This window comes from Mesoplodon bidens (assembly GCF_964165515.1).
Source record: "Mesoplodon bidens genome assembly, chromosome: 1".
In the NCBI taxonomy this organism is placed as follows: Eukaryota; Metazoa; Chordata; class Mammalia; order Artiodactyla; family Ziphiidae; genus Mesoplodon; species Mesoplodon bidens.
The window spans coordinates 228360621-228384537 of record NC_138176.1 but is presented as its reverse complement, the minus strand read 5'-3'; the positions used below and the strand labels follow the sequence as shown (position 1 = coordinate 228384537).

The following is a 23917-nucleotide window of genomic DNA, read 5'->3' as shown; positions in this document are numbered from 1 at the left end:
TGGTGGCAGCTGTTACACACACAGAGTTGGTGAGTTTTGTTCCATCAGAAACATGTCACAGGCTGACTGATTTTTGCAAACAGTCTGAAAAGCCAAGATAAAAGGTACTTCGGAAGAGGTGTCCATAAATTCCAACAATACAATATGATATTCGCATCATTCTAATGAATGGACTGAAAAAAGTAAACTTCTTAACCACGATGCTCTAATAACTTGGTGTCCCGTCCTAAACTTTCCTTCTTAGAAATGGTATTTCAACATTTATACCTTTGCTAATAAAACTTTGTGTGTGAACTAAAAATTCAGCAGCCACAGTTCAAACTAAAGTCATAGATGGGAACAAATTCCACTAACAGACCGGAGACAAACAAGAGAGAAGAGTCACCAAGGAGGGTGGAAGAATTACCATTATTTTTCCTGGAAATTTCTGGCAAGTCTGACGGGCACTGAGGTGAATTTCTCAGCAAGTGATTTTCAGGTAGTTTCTTAGGGGTCTTCAGAGGACAGACCTCTCGCTCCTTGAGCTCGGCTATGTTTTCTGAAATCTGAAGGTCCGTTTCCTTAGGAAACATACATGTCTGTACTCCCTCCTTCACGTGACATTCGGAAGAAGGATTACTGACAGCAATTGCGTTTTTCAGTGTGTTTTCTTCTTTACTCAGTAAGTTTTGGGGAAGAGTTAGATTCTTCTGCAGGTTGACGTTTAGGCCACCTGTGTACTTGAGGCCCACCCAGGTCTCACCCATCCCGGCAGGGCATGCGTCCTCTTTAGCAGCAGCGGGGGAGCCGCCTGGGGCCGAGGCCTGCTTGTCCTCTGCAGGGGCGCTGGCACTGCCGGCGACGGATGCGCTGGCTTTGTGTTTCCCGTAATAGACCGAGCACTTGTGCTTTTTCTGCGAATGGCTGTAGGTGGCCGGGCTCCTCTTCGTCGCGTTCTGGATCCTGCTCTGCGGGGGGTTTACCGGAAGGCAGCTTTTCCCTCGACCTTTATCAGAGGGGCTGTAGGTATCGAGAAAGTTCTTGCAATTGCTTCTGGATTTAAGAAGAAAAACATTTAACATAAAGGCAAACCAAGTAAACCTCTCCCTCTCTGATTCTAACTCCATGAGAAAGAGGGAGCAGTCTGGGGTACACCAAGGAGTTCTCACCTTTCGTTCTACTAAAGCTCCGGGAGTTTAATAAACTAAGTCCTTACGTGAAGTCTATCTTAGAATGAAAGAAATGGTGTAGCTGTCACACAATGACTTAAAGAAAATTGTACTGAAACAAATTTGGAACCAAAATGTATATGACCTTAAAATAAAATCAGAACTGAGTCATACCAAAGGTGAGAACCCTCTCCCCACACTACAAGAATTCTTACTTGTGAGAATGGGAGCCGATTACATCCATCGGACTATTGCTTTGCTGTGAAGAGGAGCTGGCATTTTGCCTCTGTCTTGTTTTCATGAACTCCATCAGAATGTACTGTGCTTGTTGGAAGGCTATTAAAATCACACCCAACAGGGACAAACTGAGGACGAAAGCAACGGGGTTCATTACTGTCTGGTTGTGACTCGCATTAAAAAGACCAGCTCACTAACACAACATTGTAAATCAACTATACGCCAATAAAAAAAAAAAAAAAAGACTAGCTCTACAGAAGAGTGGTGAATCAATCGATAGGAAAAGTCTAAAGAAATGCTATTAAGATTCCATATCTTATGGACATGGAATGGCTCCATAGTTTGACATCTCTTAAAGATTTAAAAAAACTGTTTCTGAAAATGTGAATATTTATAATTCTGACATACCAGTTCAATTGTTAAAGACATTTCCAGGACAAGATCACATAAAGGGTCATTCTAGTCTTCTAATCTCAAACTGCCGTTGCACTGAGCTAATAACACATCCTATGTCACAGATGATGTTCGTATATCTTAAATGTTACATATAACATTCACATCTTCCACCGGGACTGCCAATGAACATATATGGAACACAACTGTCCATTACACTCCTAGGTCCTATGACTCTCCTACAATTAGGTTAGGGAACAGTAAATTCTCTTCAAGCGTACCAGGAACTACTTTGTCTACTTCACGAATGTCAAAATTCCACTCAATTCATATGCTTTGATCCCACCGGGCAATATACATTTCCATGCAACTCGGCTGGATGGCGTCTCCACTCAGTGAGGGAGGAACAGTGGAGAAGGTGGCAGCTGACCTGACAAAGAAGACGGTGAGCCTCCAAAACGACTCCTCCCAGCTGGGTCCCGGAACCACGTCCGCACACAGAGGCAGCAGGTGATGAGGGAGGGTTACGTTGAGAGTGAAGCGAAACTCCAGGTCTGCCGCCGTGGCCAGAGTCAGCTCGCGGATGACCCAGGAAGAGGTGAAGTCTGGAGTAAACCTGACAGCAAGAGGCATCTTTATGAACTTTGATGGTTTTAATTTTAGGCACAAAACAAAATAATCATAATGGCAGCAGAATTTCTTACTTCTGCAAGATAAATACTAACATGAAAACAACTCAAGACATCTTACCAATGAAAAAAAGTTTTTCCCCACAATATAGTAAATGCGACCCCAAACTGAAATGAGGTTAAAGTCCAATGCTCACACAATGCTGATGTCCCGGGACGTGTTGGGGTCCAAGGAAAACTGCTGACAGTCTAGAACTTCAAATCCATAACCTTGGCAATTATACCCATTAATTTTCAGAGATGTCACTGTTATAGGAAGTGGTCCAATATTCTCAACCTTAAAGTTCTTTGTAATTGATAGAATTTGCTTGCTATCTTTCAGTTCTAGTGAGGACGAAAAGTGATATTTAGTACAGATGAACTGAAATTTTTATTTAAAATAATTTACTGAATCAACATTTACTGAATCCACAAACCATGATCTACATGACTAAAATGTAAAAAAATTCAATATAAGCTCAAAGCATGATTCCTAGCTAAATTCTAGAACGGTTCTAGATTCTACTACCAGAATACGATAAAAATACTTAACTAGTCGAGGTTTTTCTTAAGTTAAATGATCTGCCTACGTACCAAAAGTAACCAAAATCTCTTCTTTGTTCTTTTACTTATTAAAGGTTAAGGTGAAAAGTTTATTCTTCTCAGAAGCCTAATAGTTTGGATTTACCACGAGCCACCATTCACCCTGTGTCCCGGGAGCCTCATTCACACCCAACAGGACCAGTTAGGAGGGTGTGTGTGCTTCTGTGTAAAACCATCATGGACACTAGAAACACAGTTCAAACTCCCATTACATTAAGAGGTAGTAAGTAGTTAAATCCCTGCAAATAATGCGAGCACATTTCATGTTGGGAGTTTAAAAAAGGAAGAAGTATCAATGTTTAAAATAGTCCTATAAATTTATAACCCACAATTTATTCCATATTAGGACTAACATTGTATCTGGTTCTACGGTTTATACTCCTCCATAATTCTAACTTTCAAGGCAACTCTAAACTATTGAATGAATGAGTGAATGAATTAATAAAAAAATGAACACTCTGGTGAAGATACTGAATGCAAAATGGCCAGTCTTCTCAAACTCAGTGCTCATTTAGCATAGTTTTCTAAAACAAAAAACATTTACAGTCAGGTGTTAAAATAGCTCTACAAATTATCCAATCGTTTCACCAATCAGTTTTCTCCATAGGAAACATACTGTTACACTAAAATGCTTTCAGTGTGTTCCTAAAATTAAAAATAATAACAGGAAAACAAGACAGAATTTACCAAAAACATTTTACATCTACTGTTTTATTTTTGGCTTAGTTCTTAAGGAAGTTCTTGGAACTAATATATTATATACATGCAAAACTAAGAATTTTCTAATGGAACACTTAAACAAATTTCTAAATCTGCACTGTCTGATACAGTAGCCAGTAGACACATATGGCTACTTAAATTTAAATTAAATTTAAATTAAATAAATTTTAAAATTGAGTTTTTCAGTCACCCGAGCTATATTTTAAGCACTCATTAGCCACATGTAGCGAGTGGCTGCCGTACTGAACAACACAGATGAAGAGCATTTCCATTACTGCAAAAGGGTAGTTAGCTCACCTTCAGCCTTCTCTCTACTTATCATTTTGGTGTGATTTTTTAGGATTAGGTAACTGATAACCAAATTAACAGTTTCACACTATTTACCTTAAATATTTGACACTCTACTGGTAACTTAACATTATACTTTTCCCCCCATATCTATTATTTAAGTTGGGTTAAATATCTAAGGCTATTGTTTCTAATCAAGTGGTACCAGCCTACATATGCTCAAATGTTTGCCTGATTTAATTATTAGCATCAATACAATGAATTTACTGTAAATTTTGAAAAGAATCTTCTCATATCTCCTTTTGCTCTTGGCTTTGGCACCAAGCCTGTCCTGTCCAAGTGCCACATACACAGACCACACACACGGACCACACGCAGGGACTCACGTCTCCGGCAGCCCATCAGTGTGGACTCGGGCACCTTAAAGCGCAGTGAACCTCCAGTGCCAGGAAGTCTCCCGCCCACCTTCAGTAGCTCTCTTGCTCCAAATCCTTCCACGCCAATCATGTCGATAACAGTCAAGTTATTCCTACAGAGAAAGGAGATGCAAATAAAAATGCACTGCAATAGAGCTGTCACAAGATACAATGCACTTGAATTTAAATATTCCTAATTAGCAAAACAAAATTTTTGAAGTTTTGAGAAACAACTCAGTTTAAATAGTGTGGCATCTCCCACCATCTCAGAGCACGGAAGCTGCCAAGCCCGGCAGAGTCAAGGCAAGCTGAGTGGGCAAGAATGAGCAAGTGATCATGATCGCTCTCCAGTTCACACCCAGGAATGGAAACCTACATTTTTCTAACCAGGCACCAGGGTGGTGATCAGATCTCCAAGAGACAAAAAGTGAAGGAATAAACTGGGGGGCCACAAAGAAACATGAACAAATTTAGACAAATTGATAAACATTGTTTATAGGGTGAATTAAGGAGTTTTCATAGTAATTGTGACTATAAGAAATTCTTCCTTAGGGATAATTCTAGAAATGAAATCCTATCCTATCTTTCGAACCAAAGATTTAAAATAGCATCCTACAAATAGCATGTATCTACTCAAGTTCTAATTAGTCAAATAGTAATTCAGACTAGCTTTTGCCTTTTCATTAACTGAAATCAGGATTCCTAGGATGGAAAGTTCAGTGGAAATCATGTTTAAATGATGCAGACTGCAGTGAAAGTCAGTTGCCATTAAGGTAAACTCTAGAAGCAAAATAAACTGAGATATCTTTACACCTTCATCTAAAGGATTAAAACCTTTACTGAACTACTTAAAAGCCTTTAAAGTGATGTTAGATGAGTGATATTGTTTACAGAAAAATATGGTGTCTCTCAATACAGAAACCACCAAAAATAAATTAACTACTATAAAAAACTGAGACTTTCTTTTCAAGCCTGGCACAGTTGAAGCTGGGATGAGGTAAAGCTTATCTCTACACTTCCCATGACCTTAGTTCTTCAACAGAGAATGGGTTTAAAAGGACACACGTTGTCAGCACTAAAATGCTTACTAGAACATTAGTTATTCGTTTGTTCTAGTCAGCATTACTTAAAATGCTTAACAAAACAGTCTCTGTTTTAATTTAATTAATTTTTTATTGGAATATAGATGATTTACAATCTTGTGTTAGTTTCTGCTGTACAAGAAAGTGAATCACTTCTACATATACATATATCCACTCTTTTTTAGATTCTATTCCCATATAGGTCATTACAGAGTGCTGAATACAGTTCCCTGTGCTTAGTTATCTATGTGGCAAATCTTTGATACAACACCAATAGTCAACAAGTGAAGTCTCTTGAAGGTTCTTTATGATGTGAAATCTGAAACTATATTAATGAATTTTCATAGTTTGTTACACTAAAATCCAGTGGTCTATCTTGCACATTTTAGCAGGGATGATTTTTGGATTATCATAATTAGTTATTTGGAAAATACTGTTCACTGTGATATGTAGATCTTCCAAATGTTGACACATTTCATTATACTTATAAAAATCACATTTATTAATATCCTCACTGTGGTTAACAGAAAAGTACTTTAAGTACTGAGAAGATCTGAAGCTCACAGTGGCAGATACAACTTCTCCAAAACTCTACTTTTCATGCGAATGCTCACATTTTATCATTGGCAACAAATACTACCCTTGAAGTGACAGGCTCACTTTGTTCATTTTCAAGAAAACGTTTGCCAAGTACCTGAATCTGAAACAACCATAGTTCTTCTGCTAATCATCCTTTCAAGTAAAAATGGTGTTCCATGAAAAAAAGTGGCTAATTCAGCTTATAATTCAAACAGTCGCCAACATACTTTTCTTGGAGACAACCATGGATGCAGTATGAGTGCTTTATGGGTACTTCTTTTTTTTGGCAGGGGGCCTGTATAGTTGTTTTACAATGAACAAGCAGACTCTTTTAAGAACTTTATCTTAGTGCATTTTCTTTTTAGCAGCATTCACTTGCAGAAGAACAAACTCATATATTAAAGGAAGTCCAGAATAAGAAAGTCTTTTGCCAACTGATATGACACTGGAAAAGCTTAAAATATATATATAACTAAAACATCATTAATGAAAAAACTAAATTTGTGTTAGAAGTCTCACCAATGCAGAGAGAGCTTCAACACAGATCTGTATTTACTGTAAATTTTTGAAAGAAGACTCTCAATAAAGAGTAAAGAGGAAAAAAAGATTCAGAATGAAAAACATTTAGCTGCTTAAATCAGCTGGCAATAATTCTTCATTTAAAAGGAAGGAAAAGAAGTAAAACAAGCCAGTGGGCTCAACTAAGGACTTTTCCCATTGTCCTTTGGAGCTACAGAGAATTCCAGAAGCAAGACAGACATGAGAACAGTGTAAATCCAAATACCACGGAATGAAAACGTATATGGCAGTGTCTCAATTATTGTTCTGAGCTGAGGACAGAAAAGTAAGTGTGTGTGTGTGTGTGTGTTCACGTGTGTGCTCTGCCCTCTGTGACGGTGGATGAGATGCCGCGGGAAGGGTACCACCACCCTTGGAGAGGTGGGCACACGCTCCCCACAGTACAAGGCAGGAACCTGACACACAGGAGGCCTAAGTGTGGAGCCTCAGGGAGCCGCTCTCCTCAGCCACTGCCTCTCCTACCCTTGGACACAGCTCATCGCTGAGGGCCTGAGTGAGTCAATGTCACCTCTTAGCTAAAGAGATTCTTGAGAGAAAGAGAGTCAGCCAACCAATGAGAAAGGGACACACCTACCGGATTAGGATGAGGGAGGTGACTTTTCCATAGTCAGCTGGCGTGAAAACTACACCAACCCTTTTCCTTTCCAAAGGCTGCAAATGTAAGTGGAGGATGCCAAACCTGGATTCCTCAGGATGCACACCCTGCAAGTCATTAATAAATGCAATTAACTCCTAGAGAACAAGATTCCATCTTCATTAAAATGCATAAACATGACTGCTGTTTCTTTAACTTCTGGATCTGACCACCCAAATCAACCTGTGGAACTTGTTTACCACGAGAGTTCACACCCATCAAAAGTTCCCAAGCCCGGCTAAGAAGCAGAGGCAGAGGCTGCAGAACAACCTGACACGGAGGCTGGAAAGGGAACTTGCCGCCTGGACCAGATGGGAGCTGGGGCTACAGGCCTTTGATGCAAAGATGCTTTGGATGGAAAACAGTACCGAGAAAACAGAGCAATAGCCTCTGCTTGAATGCTACAGGGATCTGACCAAACCACCTGTCCACTGCTGGACAACCCTAAATTCTCTTTAATATTAAGTTTATAAAGAAACCATCTTTATTTAGTTTCTCCATTTAGGAGAAACATCTTTATTTATTCATATCCTCCCTTATTCTCCCCAAGATTTCTCACTTTCTCTGAATAAATTTTGTGTTCTAAATTTAATATTCAAGATTTAGTTCTTCGGGCTTCCCTGGTGGCGCAGTGGATGAGAGTCTGCCTGCTGATGCAGGGGACGCGGGTTCGTGCCCCGGTCCGGGAAGATCCCACATGCCGCGGAGCGGCTGGGCCCGTGAGCCATGGCCGCTGGGCCTGCGCGTCCAGAGCCTGTGCTCCGCAGCGGGAAAGGCCACAACAGTGAGAGGCCCGCATACCGTGAAAAAAAAAAAAAAAAAAAAAAGATTTAGTTCTTCATCATTGTGGCAGACTTTCCCTCTTTCCAATGTTTTTTCTAGCTCCTTCTCACTAAAAATAATTTATTAATTCTTTTTTTTTTTTTTTTTTTTGCGGTACGTGGGCCTCTCACTGTTGTGGCCTCTCCCATTGCAGAGCACAGGCTCCAGACTCGCAGGCCCAGCGGCCATGGCCCACGGGCCCAGCCGCTCCACGGCACGTGGGATCCTCCCGGACCGGGGCACGAACCCATGTCCCCTGCATCGGCAGGCGGACTCTCAACCACTGCGCCACCAGGGAAGCCTATTAATTCTTTAGAACTGTAACCATGTAGTCTGCATAATATTTCTCTTTTCTATATTTTTAGTTTTTCAATTTGTTTTATCCCTCAGTTATTGCTCGCATTTCCCATACTATCTGAAAGAAGAAATAGTGATGGTATTTGATTCATTTTCATTAAAATTATAAACTTCATGAAGGGAGGAATTCTGCTTTATACACATATGAATATTGAAAAAAAGCTGCCGATTTAGGGTATTAAAAGCATAATAACAACAGCACCAATTACTAAATAAAATAGTTCTTATATGCCAGGCTCTGGAATATAATTAGGTATATAAAATGCTAAGCATTCTATAAACCTATGGAATCTTCAAACATTATTATGAGTGAAAAAGAGGAGACCTGGAAAAGTTAAGTAATTTACCCAGGACTACATGGAGGAGCCTGGATTTGGAACTTTGAATGTCCAATTCCACATGCTCTTAACCAAAGGAACCGCATTTCTAAAAATAAACCAATGAAACAAAAATGTAGGCCTTTCTTACATGACAAAGAATTCTAATAAGAATTTTAAGTTAAATTTGTAGTGTCTCAGAGACACTGATACTGACTATTCTTTCTGTCAATGTAATACATTAACAATGGTGATATTTCCTTTGTCACAAAAGGTATAACATTCTCCGGGAAAATCTTCAATCACAGATTAAAAATTTTGTGAGTTCCACCATTTGTTTAAATCTGAATAGAACACTGACATGTAAAAGAAACTGGCATTATTTTTGGAATTTCAAATTACATGTGGTTAAACAGTCCTGGGACAAAATACCTGTTAGCATTTTGGACTCATTTACCTCCCAACAGTCCTGGGAGACTGCGTGGTGAAGAGAAGACTGAGAGGGACTGGGCAGGACAGGCTTGCTAACGCAAGACCCTGCTGCCTAGACCAGTGACAAAGGGAAAGGAACGTTACTGCTTGCATGTTTCTTACTATAAATAACTCTGTTAAAAATCCACTTAAAAGCTTGCTTTGATTTGCTCTAACTTACAGTTGGAGGTTATCTGTGGCCCCCCTCTTTCAAGTTAATCTAGAGACAACAGTGTATCTTTGGAGGGTTATGGGTAGAGAAAGAAGAAAATACCCAAGGCGTTTGAATACGTGTGTGTATTAGAACCACAGTGACATGCATATGCGTGTCTATGTGTGTATATTTTTTTAAGAGATGCTTCATTTTTAATTGATCTCAAGCACAGAATACCAGTGACCCACAGAACGACTGCGTGAAAATTCAGAAAGCAGGCTGCCAGTTCCCAGTCAAGCAATGTCCTCGCCACATGACATGTTTACTCCCTCCCTGGGTATTTATGCGAGACCTCATGAGGGCCCAGAGGCTCAAGACTCCCAGAAATCCTTTTTTATAGAGCAGGTGACTATCACAGAAACTGGGTGATCTGCTAAAAACATGAAGCCAGTTTAGTAAGAGAAGATTTCTTTTTAACGTATTTGTTTTTACCTTATCTTGCCCTTAAAAGAATTTGATGGGGCCAAGGAATCTTAAGAGAATTATAAATTCTGGGATCTCGAGTTTTATGGTTTTCTACATAGCTCTGATTCAATTGTTATTTCCTCACTCACATGAATCTAAATAATCAAATTAAAATGATTTACAGGCTCACATGAACCATGGGCTCCTGCTGCATTAGTTAATTGGAAAAAGCTGCTATGTATACTTAACTCCTAGAATATAAAAATAGAGAGCCACATATATTACATAAAAACACTTGAAACACAAATCAGTGAGGCCCATATGCTATGTGTCTAGTTTGTCAGCATTCTTTTTTCTGTTTAAAGATGATATCCTACCCGGTAAGGGCAAGCTTTGGTGAGCTGGAATTCACTAGTTGTGAAATTAATCATCTGCACATCGGTGCCAAACCTATAAAGAAAAAAATGTTAAAAATAGCATTCAGATCACCAAGAAAGAAAGAAGAACATACATGTGCATATAGACACATATGCATTTATTTGCACACAGACCCAATTCACCCCGACCTGTCACTCCTGTGTCCCAGCCCCCCACACTGTACCAGGAATGTTGTAAGAGCTCAATAAATATTGTTAAATGAATCATGTTGGCAGCACATGAATCATATGGTGACAAAAGCTCCCAATATGAAGCAATTTTTTTTTTCCCCCAAATGGTTCACAGCTATGGAACCTGATAGGAAGTGACTCTCAGCCATGGACAGTTCTATCTCCCAGTGGACATTTGGCCACATCTAGAGACACTTTTGGTTGCTGCAGCTGGGGAGGTCCCACTGGCATCTACTGGGTGGAAGCCAGGAATGCTGCTAAACATCCTTCAAAGAACAGAACGCCCCTACCCCCACCCCAAACAGAGACTCATGTGGTCCAAAACATCAGGAGTCCTGAAGCTGAGACCCAGGGATGAGGGCAGGTGTCACTGAGCCAGAAGAGGAAACATTCTAAGTGAAACTGTGACTACTGTGCAAAAATCAGATGTAACAGACGTGAACTATGATCATATCTTGTATAACAACACTAGGTTAAAATACACTGAACCACTAAACTCATTTCTCGTGTTGCCCAGAGGTCACTGTGGTTTCAATTCTAAATTTTAGGAGTACATGTGAAAAATCATGATTGTAAAGGTTCCCTGACAAGAAAAGAATATTCTGCTGGGCCCTGGACTTGACATGGTAACATTCAAGACCCATACAGTACCTAGAACTGGGAATTGCCATCAGGGGTCTGCACTGAGGAGACGGGGGCTGTGGTCACAGGCTGATCCCATGCACATCCACACACAGGTCCCAGGGAAAACGCAAAGGATGTTAAATAATTCGGGGTCTTAACAGGACCTCCCAACACCCCGTGACAGGTCTTCACCAGCTGGGCATTACCATCTGTGCAGCAGGCGGGCGGCAGCCTCGGGCTTCGGGTACAAGGAGACAGGCAGGAGCTGCAGGGAGACTGGCCATGAGGAAGGGTTCTTCACCACAAAGTACTTCACCTAGATGTGCAGAGAGGAGAGTCAGACCCCAGGAAAGGCAGAACCACTCCTGAGATGCCCCTGCAAAAGTGCCTCCCCTGCATCTAACCACGAACCATCACCCAGTCAATTCCTCTCCCCTTTGAACTTCAAACTCACTCACTCCTACTGAAGCCCGTGTTAGGATTTTCTCTGTTGTTGCAGTTGAATACTTTCTTAGCTGACAGATTCTGAACTGAATACAGACTTCATAAAACGTGTTTGTTTTAAGCACTTTCAGTCTGTTCACGAGTTTTACTCCTTACTTTGTTCTTCTGACACCTCCCTCCTAAAAGCACCGAATGGCATACGTGCATCACTTAATTTCAACTAATTTTGGTTCTGAAACAGTATCTCAAGGTGGTGATAGTCTGATAACATAAAAACCCAAGAGCTGTGGTGAAATGAAGAGATGAAAAGACGCAGGACCCTCACCACGCTGTTCCTCAGGGCGGTGGCGCTGAAGTTTAACACGAGGCCAGCCTCCGGGACCAAACGAGGCAGGAAGAGAGCAAAGGGTTCTGACTCCTTGGATTTCTTCGACTGGGCGAACCGAGTCATGCCTAAAACGTTCCTCCTGTGTAATTCGTAAACAAAGAAATTATGAAAAATAATTTTGACAGAAAAAAAGGAAATCACTTCCACTAAGAGGAACAAGGGGATCTTGGGAAAAAATGACTTATTTGGGGTCTGGGTGACACAAACTACAAGATGATCCTGGAAGGTCCTGTTTTACTAGAAAGCAGGGAAGTGCTCAAAGAATGATGGGCACACAGCGCTCCCATCAGGCAAATCTGGGACAAGTCAGCATCAAAAATAATAATGGTGGTAAGGACCAAAGAACCCCTAGTGATGCTCAAAAAGAGTGTAGAATGAACAAAATAATTAGAAACATCACCATGTTTGCGGCCATCAATTCAACAACTGATCCCAGGCAAGGATTATCAATGGATGTCAAAGTCATGGGGTGAAACATTCTTAGGGAACAGGAAATGTACATGGTCTTGAATTATCATAGCACATATTATGTATTAATTGCAAAAGGCAAACTATCTACAATGGAGAGAGTCAAATGATTCAACTGAGCAATGTCAATAATGGGACAAATTGACATTTATGTCCCTCCCTCGGGTGATGAAATGATAAGGACACAAGACCGACCAAGTAATTAGTACTCTTCCCCGAAAGTTGAAAGTTGAAGAAGCAACCCCAAAAAATCCAATGTGTTGAATGTCCTATAAGACAACTGGCTAGGACGCTTTAAAACACTGACACTATGAAAGACAAAAGGTGCAGACACTAGTCTGAAGAAAATTAAGGAAACATGACAACCAAATGCAATGCATGGTCCTTGAATGGACTCTGGATTTTAAAAAAGGAAAAAGAGAGGAGGGACCTTCAAGATGGCAGAGGAGTAGGTCATGGAGATCACCTTCCTCCCCACAGATACATCAAAACTACATCTACACGTGGAACAACTCCTACAGGACACCTACTGAACGCTGACAGAAGACCTCAGGCCTCCCAAAAGGCAAGAAATGCCCCACGTACCTGGGTAGGGTAAAAGAAAAAAGAATAAACAGAGACAAAAGGATAGGGACGGGACCTGCACCTCTGGGAAGGAGCCATGAAGGAGGAAAGGTTTCCACATGCTAGGAGCCCCTTCACTGGTGGAGACGGGGTGTGGGCAGGGGGAAGCTTCAGAACTGTGGAGGAGAGCGCAGCAACAGGGGTGCGGAGGGCAAAGCGGAGAGATTCCCGCACAGAGGATCGGTGCCGACCGGCACTCACCAGCCCGAGAGACTTGTCTGCTCACCCGCCGGGGCGGGCGGGGCTGGGAGCTGAGGCTCGGGCTTCGGAGGTCAGATCCCAGGGAGAGGACTGGGGTTGGCTGCGTTAATGCAGCCTGAAGGGGGCTATTGCGCCACAGATAGCCGGGAGGGAGTCCGGGAAAAAGTCTGGAACTGCAGAAGAGGCAAGAGACCATTGTTTTGGGGTGCGCCAGGAAAGGGGATTCAGGTAACCGCCTAAACGAGCTGCAGAGAAGGGCGCGAGCCGCGGCTATCAGCTCGGACCCCAGAGACGGGCGTGAACCACTAACACTGCTGCTGCAGCCACAAAAAATCCTGTGTGCGAGTGCAGGTCACTCTCCATAACCCGCCAGAAGCCTGTGCAGCCCGCCACTGCCAGGGTCCCATGATCCAGGGACAAGTTCCTCGGGAGAACACACAGTGCGCCTCAGGCTGTTGCAACGTCACGTCAGCCTCAACGGCCGCAGGCTCATCCCGTGTATAACTACTATACTCCTCCCCCCGCCCCCGGCCTGAATGAGCAAGAGCCCCCTAATCAGCCGCTGCTTTATCCCCATCCTGTCTGGGCGGGAACAGATGCCTGAGGGCGACCTACATGCAGAGGCGGGGCCAAAACCAAAGCCGAACCCCAGGAGCTGTGCAAACAAAGAAGACAAAGGGAAATCTCTCCCAGCAGCCTCAGGAGCAGCAAATGAAATCCCCCCAATCAGCTTGATGTAACCTACATCTGTGGAATACCTGAATAGACAACGAATCATCCCAAAGTTGAGGCGGTGGACTTGGCAAGCAACTGTACAGTTGGGGTTGGCAGCCTGCGACTGATTTGTTTCTGATTTTTATGCTTATCTTACTATAGTTGTTAGCACTTGTTAACACTGGGGGATGTGTTTATTGGTTTGGTTATTCTCTACTTTTCTTTTTATTATTATTATTTTTAATTTTAATTTTTTAAATTATTTATTTATTCTTTTCTTTCTTTTTTCTCCCTTTTTTTCTGAGCCATGTGGCTGACAGGGTCTTGGTGCTCTGGCCTGGTCTCAGGCCTGAGCCTCTGAGGTGGGAGAGCCAAGTTCAGGACACTGGACCACCAGAGACCTCCTGGACCTACGTAATATCAATTGGCGAGAGCTCTCCCAGAGAGCTCCCATCTCAATGCTAAGACCCAGCTCCACCTAATGGCCAGCAAGCTCCAGTGCTGGATGCCTCATGCCAAACAACTAGTAAGACAGGAACACAGAGAGGCTGCCTAAAATCATACTAAGTTCACAGACACCCCAAAATACACCACCAGATGCAGTCCTGCCTACCAGAAAGACAAGATCCAGCCCCACCCACCAGAACACAGGCACCAGTCCCCTCCACCAGGAAGTCAACACAACCCACTGAACCAACCTCACCCACTGGGGGCAGACACCAAAAACAATGGGAACTACAAACCTGAAGCCTGCAAAAAGGAGACCCCAAACACAGTAAGTTAAACAAAATGAGAAGACAGAGAAATATGCACCAGATGAAGGAGCAAGGTAAAAACCCACCAGACCAAAAAAATGAAGAGGAAATAGGCAGTCAACCTGAAAAAGAATTCAGAGAAATGATAGTGAAGATGATCCAAAATCTTGGAAATAGAATGGAGAAAATACAAGAAACATTTAACAAGGACCTAGAAGGACTAAAGAGAAAACAAACAATGATGAACAACACAATAAATGAAATTAAAAATTCCCTAGAAGGAATCAATAGCAGAATAACTGAGGCAGAAGAATGGATAAGTGACCTGGAAGATAAAATAGTGGAAATAACTACTGCAGAGCAGAATAAAGAAAAAAGAAAGAGAAGAATTGAGGACAGTCTCAGAGACCACTGGGACAACATTAAACGCACTATTTGAATTACAGGGGTCCCAGAAGAGGAAGAGAAAAAGAAAGGGTCTAAGGGTCTAAGAAAATATTTGAAGAGATTACAGTTGAATACTTCCCTAACATGGAAAAGGAAATAGTCAATCAAGGCCAGGAAGTGCAGAGTCTCATACAGGATAAATCCAAGTAGAAACACGCCAAGACACATATTAATCAAACTATCAAAAATTAAATACAAAGAAAAATATTAAAAGCAGCAACGGAAAAGCAACAAATAACATACAAGGGAATCCCCATAAGGTTAACACCTAATCTTTCAGCAGGAACTCTGCAAGCCAGAAGGGAGTGGCAGGACATATTTAAAGTGATGAAAGGGAAAAACCTACAATCAAGATTACTCTACCCAGCAAGGATCTCATTCAGATTGGACAGAGAAATTAAAACCTTTACAGACAAGCAAAAGCTAAGAGAATTCAGCACCACCAAACCAGCTTTACAACAAATGCTAAAGGAACTTCTCTAGGCAGGAAACACAAGAAAAGGAAAGGACCTACAATAACAAACAATTAAGAAAATGGTAATAGGAACATATATATTGATAACTACCTTAAATGTAAATGGATTAAATGCTCCCACCAAAAGACACAGACTGGCTGAATGGATACAAAAACAAGACCCATATATATGCTGTCTACAAGACACCCACAGGCCTAGGGACACATAAAGACTGAAAGTGAGGGGCTAGAAAAAGATATTCCATGCATATGGAAAGCAAAAGAAAGCTCGAGTAGCAATTCTCATATCAGACAAAATAGACTTTAAAATAAAAAGTATTACAAGACACAAAGGACACTAGATAGTGATCAAGGGATCAATCTAAGAAAAAGATACAACAATCGTAAATATTTATGCACCCAACATAGGAGCACCTCAATACATAGGGCAAATGCTAAGAGCCATAAAAGGGAAAATCAACAGTAACACAATCATAGTAGGGGACTTGAACACCCCACTTTCACCAATGGACAGATCATTCACAATGAAAAGAAATAAGGAAACACAAGCTTTAAATGACATATTAAACAAGATGGACTTAATTGCTATTTATAGGACATTCCATCCAAAAAAAACAGACTACACTTTCTTCTCAAGTGCTCATGGAACATTCTCCAGGATAGATTATATCTTGGGTCACAAATCAAGCCTTGGGAAATCTAAGAAAATTTAAAGTGTATCAAGTATCTTTTCTGACCACAACATTATGAAACTAGATATCAATTACAGGAAGAAAACTGTAAAAAATACAAACACATGGAGGCTAAACAATACACTAATAAATAACCAAGAGATCACTGAAGAAGTCAAAGAGAAATAGAAAAACACCTAGAAACAAATGACAATGAAAAAAAAATGACCCAAAACCTATGGGATGCAGCAAAAGCAGTTCTAAGAGGGAAGTTTACAGCAGTACAATCCTACCTCAAGAAATAAGAAAAATCTCAAACAACCTACACTTACAGCTAAAGCAATTAGAGAAAGAACCAAAAAAACCCAAAGTTAGCAGAAGGAAAGAAATCATAAAGATCAGATCAGAAATAAATGAAAAAGCAATGAAGGAAATGATAGCAAAGATCAATAAAACTAAAAGCTGGTTCTTTGAGAAGATAAACAAAATTGATAAACCATTATTAGCCAGACTCATCAAGAAAAAAAGGGAGAAGATTCAATTAAACAGAATTAGAAATGAAAAAAGAGAAGTAACAACTGATTTCTGTAGAAATACAAAGGATCATGAGAGATTACTACAAGCAACTATATGCCAATAAAATGGGCAACCTGGAAGAAATGGACAAATTCTTAGAAAAGCACAACCTTCCGAGACTGAACCAGGAAGAAACAGAAAATATAAACAGACCAATCACAAGCACTGAAATTGAAAGTGTGATTAAAAATCTTCCAACAAACAAAAGCCTAAGACCAGATGGCTTCACAGGCAAATTCTATCAAACATTTAGAGAAGAGCTAATAACACCTAACCTTCGCAAACTCTTCCAAAATATAGCAGAGGAAGGAACACTCCCAAACTCACTCTACGAGGCCACCATCACCCTGATACCAAAACCAGACAAAGACGTCACAAAAAAAGAAAACTACAGGTCAATATCACTGATGAAAACAGATGCAAAAACCCTCAACAAAATACTAGCAAACAGAATCCAACAGCCCATTAAAAGGATCATACACCATGATCAAGTGGGGTTTATGCCAGGAATGCAAGGATTCTTCAATATATGCAAATCAATCAATGAGATACACCTAATTAAGAAACTGAAGGATAAGAACTATATAATCTCAATAGATGCAGAAAAAGCTTTTGACAAAATTCAACACCCATTTATGATAAAAACTCTACAGAAAGTAGGCACAGAGGGAACCTACTTCAACATAATAAAGGCCATATTTGACAAACCCACAGCCAACATTGTTCTCAGTGGTGAAAAGCTGAAACCATTTCCTCTAAGATCAGGAACAAGACAAGGTTGCCTACTCTCACCGCTATTATCCAACAGTCTTGGAAGTCCTAGCCACAGCAATCAGAGAAAAAAAAGAAATAAAAGGAATCCAAATCTGAAAAGAAGAAGTAAAGCTGTCACTGTCTGCAGATGACATGATACTATACTACAGAATCCTAAAGATGCTACCAGAAAACTACTACAGCTAATCAATGAATTTGGTAAAGTAGCAGGATACAAAATTAATGCACAGAAATCTCTGGCATTCCTATACACTAATGATGAAAAATCTGAAAAAGAAATTAAGGAAACACTCCCATTTACCTCTGCAACAAAAAGAATAAAACACCTAGGAATAAACCTACCTAAGGAGACAAAAGACCTGTATGTAGAAAACTATAAGACACTGATGAAAGAAATTAAAGACGATACAAACAGAATGAGAGATATACCATGTTCTTGGATTGGAAGAATCAAGATTGTGAAAATGACTCTACTACCAAAAGCAATCTACAGATTCAATGCAAACCCTATCAAACTACCAATGGCATTTTTCACAGAACTAGAACACAAATTTCACAGTTCGTATGGAAACACAAAAGGCCCCAAAGCGCCAAAGCAATCTTGAGAAAGAAAAATGGAGCTGGAGGAATCAGGCTCCCTGACTTCAGATTATACTACAACGCTACAGTAATCAAGACAGTATAGAACTGGCACAAAAATATAATTATAGATCAATGGAACAGGATAGAAAGCCCAGAGATAAACCCACACACATATGATCACCTTATCTTTGATAAAGGAGGCAAGAATATGCAATGGAGAAAAAACAACCTGTTCAGTAAGTGGTGCTGGGAAAACTGGACAGCTACATGTAAAAGAATGAAATTAGAACACTCCCTAACACCATACACAAAAATAAACTCAAAATGGATTAAAGACCTAAATGTAAGGCCAGACTCTATAAAACTCTTAGAGGAAAACATAGGCCGAACACTCTATGACATAAATCACAGCAAGATCCTTTTTGACCCACCGCCTAGAGAAATGGAAATAAAAACAAAAACAAACAAATGGGACCTAATGAAACTTCAAAGCTTTTGCACAGCAAAGGAAACCATAAAAAAGACCAAAAGACAACCCTCAGAATGGGAGAAAATATTTGCAAATGATGCAACTGACAAAGGATTAATCTCCAAAATATACAAGCAGCTCATGCAGCTCAATATCAAAAAAACAAACAACCCAATCCAAAAATGGGCAGAAGACCTAAATAGACATTTCTCCAAAGAAGATATACAGATTGCCAACAAACACATGAAAGGATGCTCAACATCACTAATCATTAGAGAAATGCAAATCAAAACTACAATGAAGCATCACCTCACACTGGTCAGAATGGCCGCATCAAAAAATCTACAATCAAGAAATGCTGGAGAGGGTGTGGAGAAAAGGGAACACTCTTGCACTGTTGGTGGGAATGTAAATTGATACAGCCACTATGGAGAACAGTATGGAGGTTCCTTCAAAAACTAAAAATAAAACTACCGTATGACCCAGCAATCCCACTACTGGGCTTATACCCTGAGAAAACCATAATTCAAAATGAGTCATGTCCCAAAATGTTCACTGCAGCTCTATTTACAATAGCCAAGACATGGAAGTAACCTGAGTATCCATCGACAGATGAATGGATAAAGAATATGTGGCACATATATACAATGGAATATGACTCAGCCATAAAAAGAAATGGAGTTATTTGTAGTGAGGTGGATGGACCTAGAGTCTGTCATACAGAGTGAAATAAGTCAGAAAGAGAAAAACAAATACCATATGCTAACACATATATATGGAATCTAAAAAACATAAAAAAGATTCTGAAGAACCTAGGGGTGGGACAGAAATAAAGATGCAGACAAAGAGAATGGCCTTGAGGACACGGGGAGGGGGAAGGGTAAGCTGGGACAAAGTGAGAGAATGGCATGGACATATATACACTACCCAATGTAAAACAGATATCTAGTAGGAAACAGCCGCATAGCACAGGGAGATCAGCTCGGTGCTTTGTGACTACTTAGAGGGGTGGGATAGGGAGGGTGGGAGGGAGATGCAAGAGGGAGGGGATATGAGGATATATGTATACATATAGCTGATTTTTTGTTATATGGTAGAAACTAACACAACACTGTAAAGCAATTATACTCCAATAAAGATGTTAAAAAAGAAAAAGACAGCTATAATGGATATTTCGGGGTCAACTAGGGAAATGTGAATCCAGACTGTATATCAGCTCATATAATTGCATCAGTGTTAAGTTTGTTGGGTATGTAATGGGAGTGTAGTTATATGTAGGAAAACGTTCTCCTTCGAAAAGAATGTCTTTCCTAATAAAGTACTGAGGGTTGAAGTATCATGATGTCTACAGTTTACTTTCAAATGACTCAGCAAAAAGAAAATGTATGTAAGCACACATAGATACAGATGTAGAGAGAGAGAAAAAAGCAAAAGTGGTAAAATGTAAACAACTAGTGAGTCTAGATTGATTGGGAATGTTTGAATATTTACCATACTATACTTTTCAAATCTTCTGAGGTTTGAAATTTGTCAAAATAAAAGGCTAGATATTAAAAATTCAGTGTTGAAATTTCAATAAAGTATTATGTCACAGTATCTCCCCAGTGCTGAACAAAGAAAGGTGAAAACATACTTGCAGACGTCACCATTTTTTAATTTCTTCCATCTTTCATACAGTGTATTTGCAAGTTCGGAATCCACATCCCAGGTAGACCAATCCAGAGAAAGGCTTCCTTCCCAGTTAGGATTTTCTATAAGTTAAATCAGATGTACTATTTAGATGTACGGAAAACACAATTCACTTAGTAAATAATGCCAAGGGCTGAGGGTTAAAACTTCTCAAACTGAGAGGACGGTAAAGTGAGCAATGACCCCCTGTCCTCGGATTGCTTTACTAAAAGTCCCTCTAACTCAATGGCAAATGATATATCAAATCAAAGAAACGTATAAAACAAAACTAAATCGAATTATGTGACGGTAATAACATAAAAGACACATGGCTCATGAATACAGTCTGAAACAAGTTAAAAATCATACTTGGACCATGTTTAACAGCTTTATACCTAAAAGGCTAAACTGCTTCCACATAAGTGCTAGTCATCATCTAAGCCGGGTTACTAGGCAGAATGCTGATGGGCAAATAGCAAGCCTCAGAAGAGAGCCCAGAGCAGGGCTCAATCTAGAGAAGGTGCGTGTTTACATTTGTAAGCTGGTCTTCGGCTCACCTTGCCCTCTCTACTTATCTGTTCTGTCTTGTCTGTGCTAAAGAGCATTATCAGGGCGGAAAAGTGGGAATCTCCCAAAGGAAATCTCTGTGCTATAACACTGTCCTTAGATTACATATTTTAATAAGTCAAAAAGCAGGAAGAAACCCAGGAACAGCTTTCTTTATCAACACCCTGGCCTTCAGCCTCAGACAACAACTAGCGCTCCCTATACGATGTTTATGCTCCTGTACTAGAGTCTTCAAACACAATTCCAAATTATTTTTTTACTAACTTCTAGTCAGCCCTTTTATAAAAGAACCAGAATCTTCCAATTGTTCCTGGCAACAAGGTTGCTATGATGATCAAATAACGTGTCTGAAAAAAATCCCTTACAAAAGTACAGGCTGAGACTTAAGGGGGCTTTAATTACACAAGCACTCAGATGTTTTTGGAGGATTCTTAACAATTTCAAGTCGTTCTATTAATGATCATGCTCTTAAAGAACAGAATATGATGCAATGACGTTAATAGGACTAATTATTCCATCTACAAATACGAATTTTTCTCACTACTTCCCACCCAACCCCAAACTAGAGTTCTACAAAAAGCCTAAGGGCAAAATACTTACCCGCTTTTGATTTTCCCATGAAATAATGCATGCCACAATGTGCTATCACTTGTTCAAAACCCAGACTCCCTTCCTAGATTGAAAAGTAATATATGAATAACTTACAACACAACACTAAACACAAAAATCCTAATGCACTCAAATGCGTAGCAGACGTTGGCCTCCACCTCAGCGAACTTCCCTTTGACCAGAAGCCAAACTGCTAGAAAGGGGTTTCTTGGCTTCCTTTCTCCTTGAATGAGAGCTCTAACTGTCTATCAGAGGCAGGGTCACTACAGTGGATTCTGTGCAATAATCAATGCCCACAGTGACATCCCTTGGGCCCGACAGACACCAAAAGCTGCCTTCTGAATTCAAGATCAGGACATTCTTAGTAGGGTTTTTAACAAACTGTACTCTAATCCATAGTAACTCCTAAGCTACTCAGGACATTTAAATGAATGTCGCACTTCCTAGGCTCGGCAAGCACCACACATGCCTGCAGCCTGCCTGCTCCCTCCCAGGCACGCTTCCGGTATGCATCCCTTGACGGGAGAAGGAAATTTCTAAGAAACCTCCCCTGCTCAAAATATGGATGAATGAAATCAACCTTACATTTTGCTTAGCGTAATTTTAGAAGCCCTATCTTTAAGCTTTTAGCTAAACATGAGGCACTTCTATCTATGAAACACCAACGCTAGTAAGTGAGAAAAATCATAAAGATGGTTGCATGAATGTCTCATAGTGAAAAATTAGAACCCAGCATTATACAGAAGAGCTTGGATCAAAAAGAAGCAATAACAGTAACTAAATGAAAAGAAATAAACATTAAGAAAAAATGAGGCATGTTTAAGATAAGATCTAAATTAAATACAATTTACCCAGATTTTAGAAAGCATTTTCTTAATTGTGAACCCTTTCAGGCTTTAGATTTGGCCCGCTAAGGAAATTCAAGGATTATGAGCAGCTGGGAGCCAGTTACCAGAGGTGCAAATAAAACATTTAACGATTTAGTTTATTTGAAGTCATTGCAAGTACGTACTAAAAGCTCAACTGTGTTTGCTACAGCAAGCACATATTCCTTGCTCCATACATTTTGGAAATAAGTGAAAATGAGATCTATCGACCTGTAATGCGTTATTTCATTTGAAAATTACCTCATATCACCTTATGAGAAATAGAAACTCTCTTCAAATAAAGATTTCTGTATCTGAACAATTTATCATCTAAGACTGGCCTGGTAATATCCTTCAATTTCTTAGGCAGCCTTAAAAAACATGAGCTCAACTCACTCAATAAAGTCCAAGCACCGTAAGATAAGTTAACAAAAAGAAACAATAATTATTACAAAAATTATAACACATATGTACTGTGTAAACAATACCTTGGTCGGCGCCAAGTAAATCTGTAGAGGTACTGCAAAAACAGCACCTATGTTTGTAGTCAAAAATACACGGGTGAATAGATTTATGGCAAAGTCTTTAACGGCAAGTTTCAAAGAAAATATTTTCCAACAGCCTGGAGGTAGAAATAAAGGGCCAGTGAAATTCAGAATCTAAAAAGAAAAGAAGTAAGAGAAATTACTTTCCTAACTAACGCTAATTATGATTAAAATCATTATAATGTGTGATACTAAAGTTTTCTATACTTCGAGAAATACAATTTTACTCAGTTATTTCCAGGTCCAATATTGAAATATTTTTATATAAATGATAGGTTTCACTTAATATTTAGCATGCAACTGTTTTTAAATTTCACAGAAGTAATCTTGAAATGTTCATAGGCAGTATTTTACAAAAACCTAGTATTGTATCATGAACCAGGCTTCTTTTTACTAAATATAATCTTTTTAGAATAAATTATAATTTATAATATTTTTAAGTAATAGTAACAGCAAATATCTCTAAAAGATGTATCCTGGTCCCTTTGAGCTTCTTGAACAATAGTTTGAAAAAAATAAAGAGAGCCTAAATGTAATTCTGAAAACGTTAAAAGAAACACACTTGCTTTAAAATTCATAAGTGAAAGTAAGATTTCGTAAATATCAGTTTCATAGTATTTGACACTAAACAAATCTTAAAATAGGCTAAAGTTGGATAAAAAATACCATGTGTACCTTTAAAACACGCTTGGTCTCCTTGGAAACAAACACATCATTCAATACAACACCACGGTCAAAATGGTTGAGGTACCACATTGACCAAAGCCCCGATGTGTTCTCATGAGTCTCTATGTGAAACTGGGATGCAGAAGAGTCCATTCGAAAATACCTGTGAACACAGGACACGCATGCCATCAGCCCTGTGTGTACAACAGCTGTTAGCGTGCGAATGAGCCTCTAACTGCAAAA

At 39.8% G+C, this 23917-nt stretch overlaps 1 protein-coding gene across 5 annotated transcripts in view; it reads right to left on the bottom strand.

Moving 5' to 3' along the window:
- The window catches only part of TMEM131L (transmembrane 131 like), a 162295-nt gene that overhangs the window by 31253 nt on the left and 107125 nt on the right, over positions 1-23917 (bottom strand). For 2 of the 5 annotated variants that reach the window (XM_081228095.1, XM_081228096.1), the window contains exons 13-25: positions 23684-23837; positions 22952-23122; positions 21589-21661; positions 20387-20504; positions 11935-12076; positions 11372-11481; positions 10311-10383; positions 7288-7415; positions 4444-4586; positions 2605-2791; positions 2209-2394; positions 1364-1513; positions 407-1032 (exon numbers count right to left, since the gene is read on the bottom strand). In XM_081228095.1, the coding sequence (XP_081084221.1) occupies positions 407-1032; positions 1364-1513; positions 2209-2394; positions 2605-2791; positions 4444-4586; positions 7288-7415; positions 10311-10383; positions 11372-11481; positions 11935-12076; positions 20387-20504; positions 21589-21661; positions 22952-23122; positions 23684-23837 (2261 nt within the window). The remainder of the gene's footprint in view (positions 1-406; positions 1033-1363; positions 1514-2208; positions 2395-2604; positions 2792-4443; positions 4587-7287; positions 7416-10310; positions 10384-11371; positions 11482-11934; positions 12077-20386; positions 20505-21588; positions 21662-22951; positions 23123-23683; positions 23838-23917) is intronic. The other 3 variants (XM_081228097.1, XM_081228098.1, XM_081228099.1) reach the window with 3 other exon arrangements.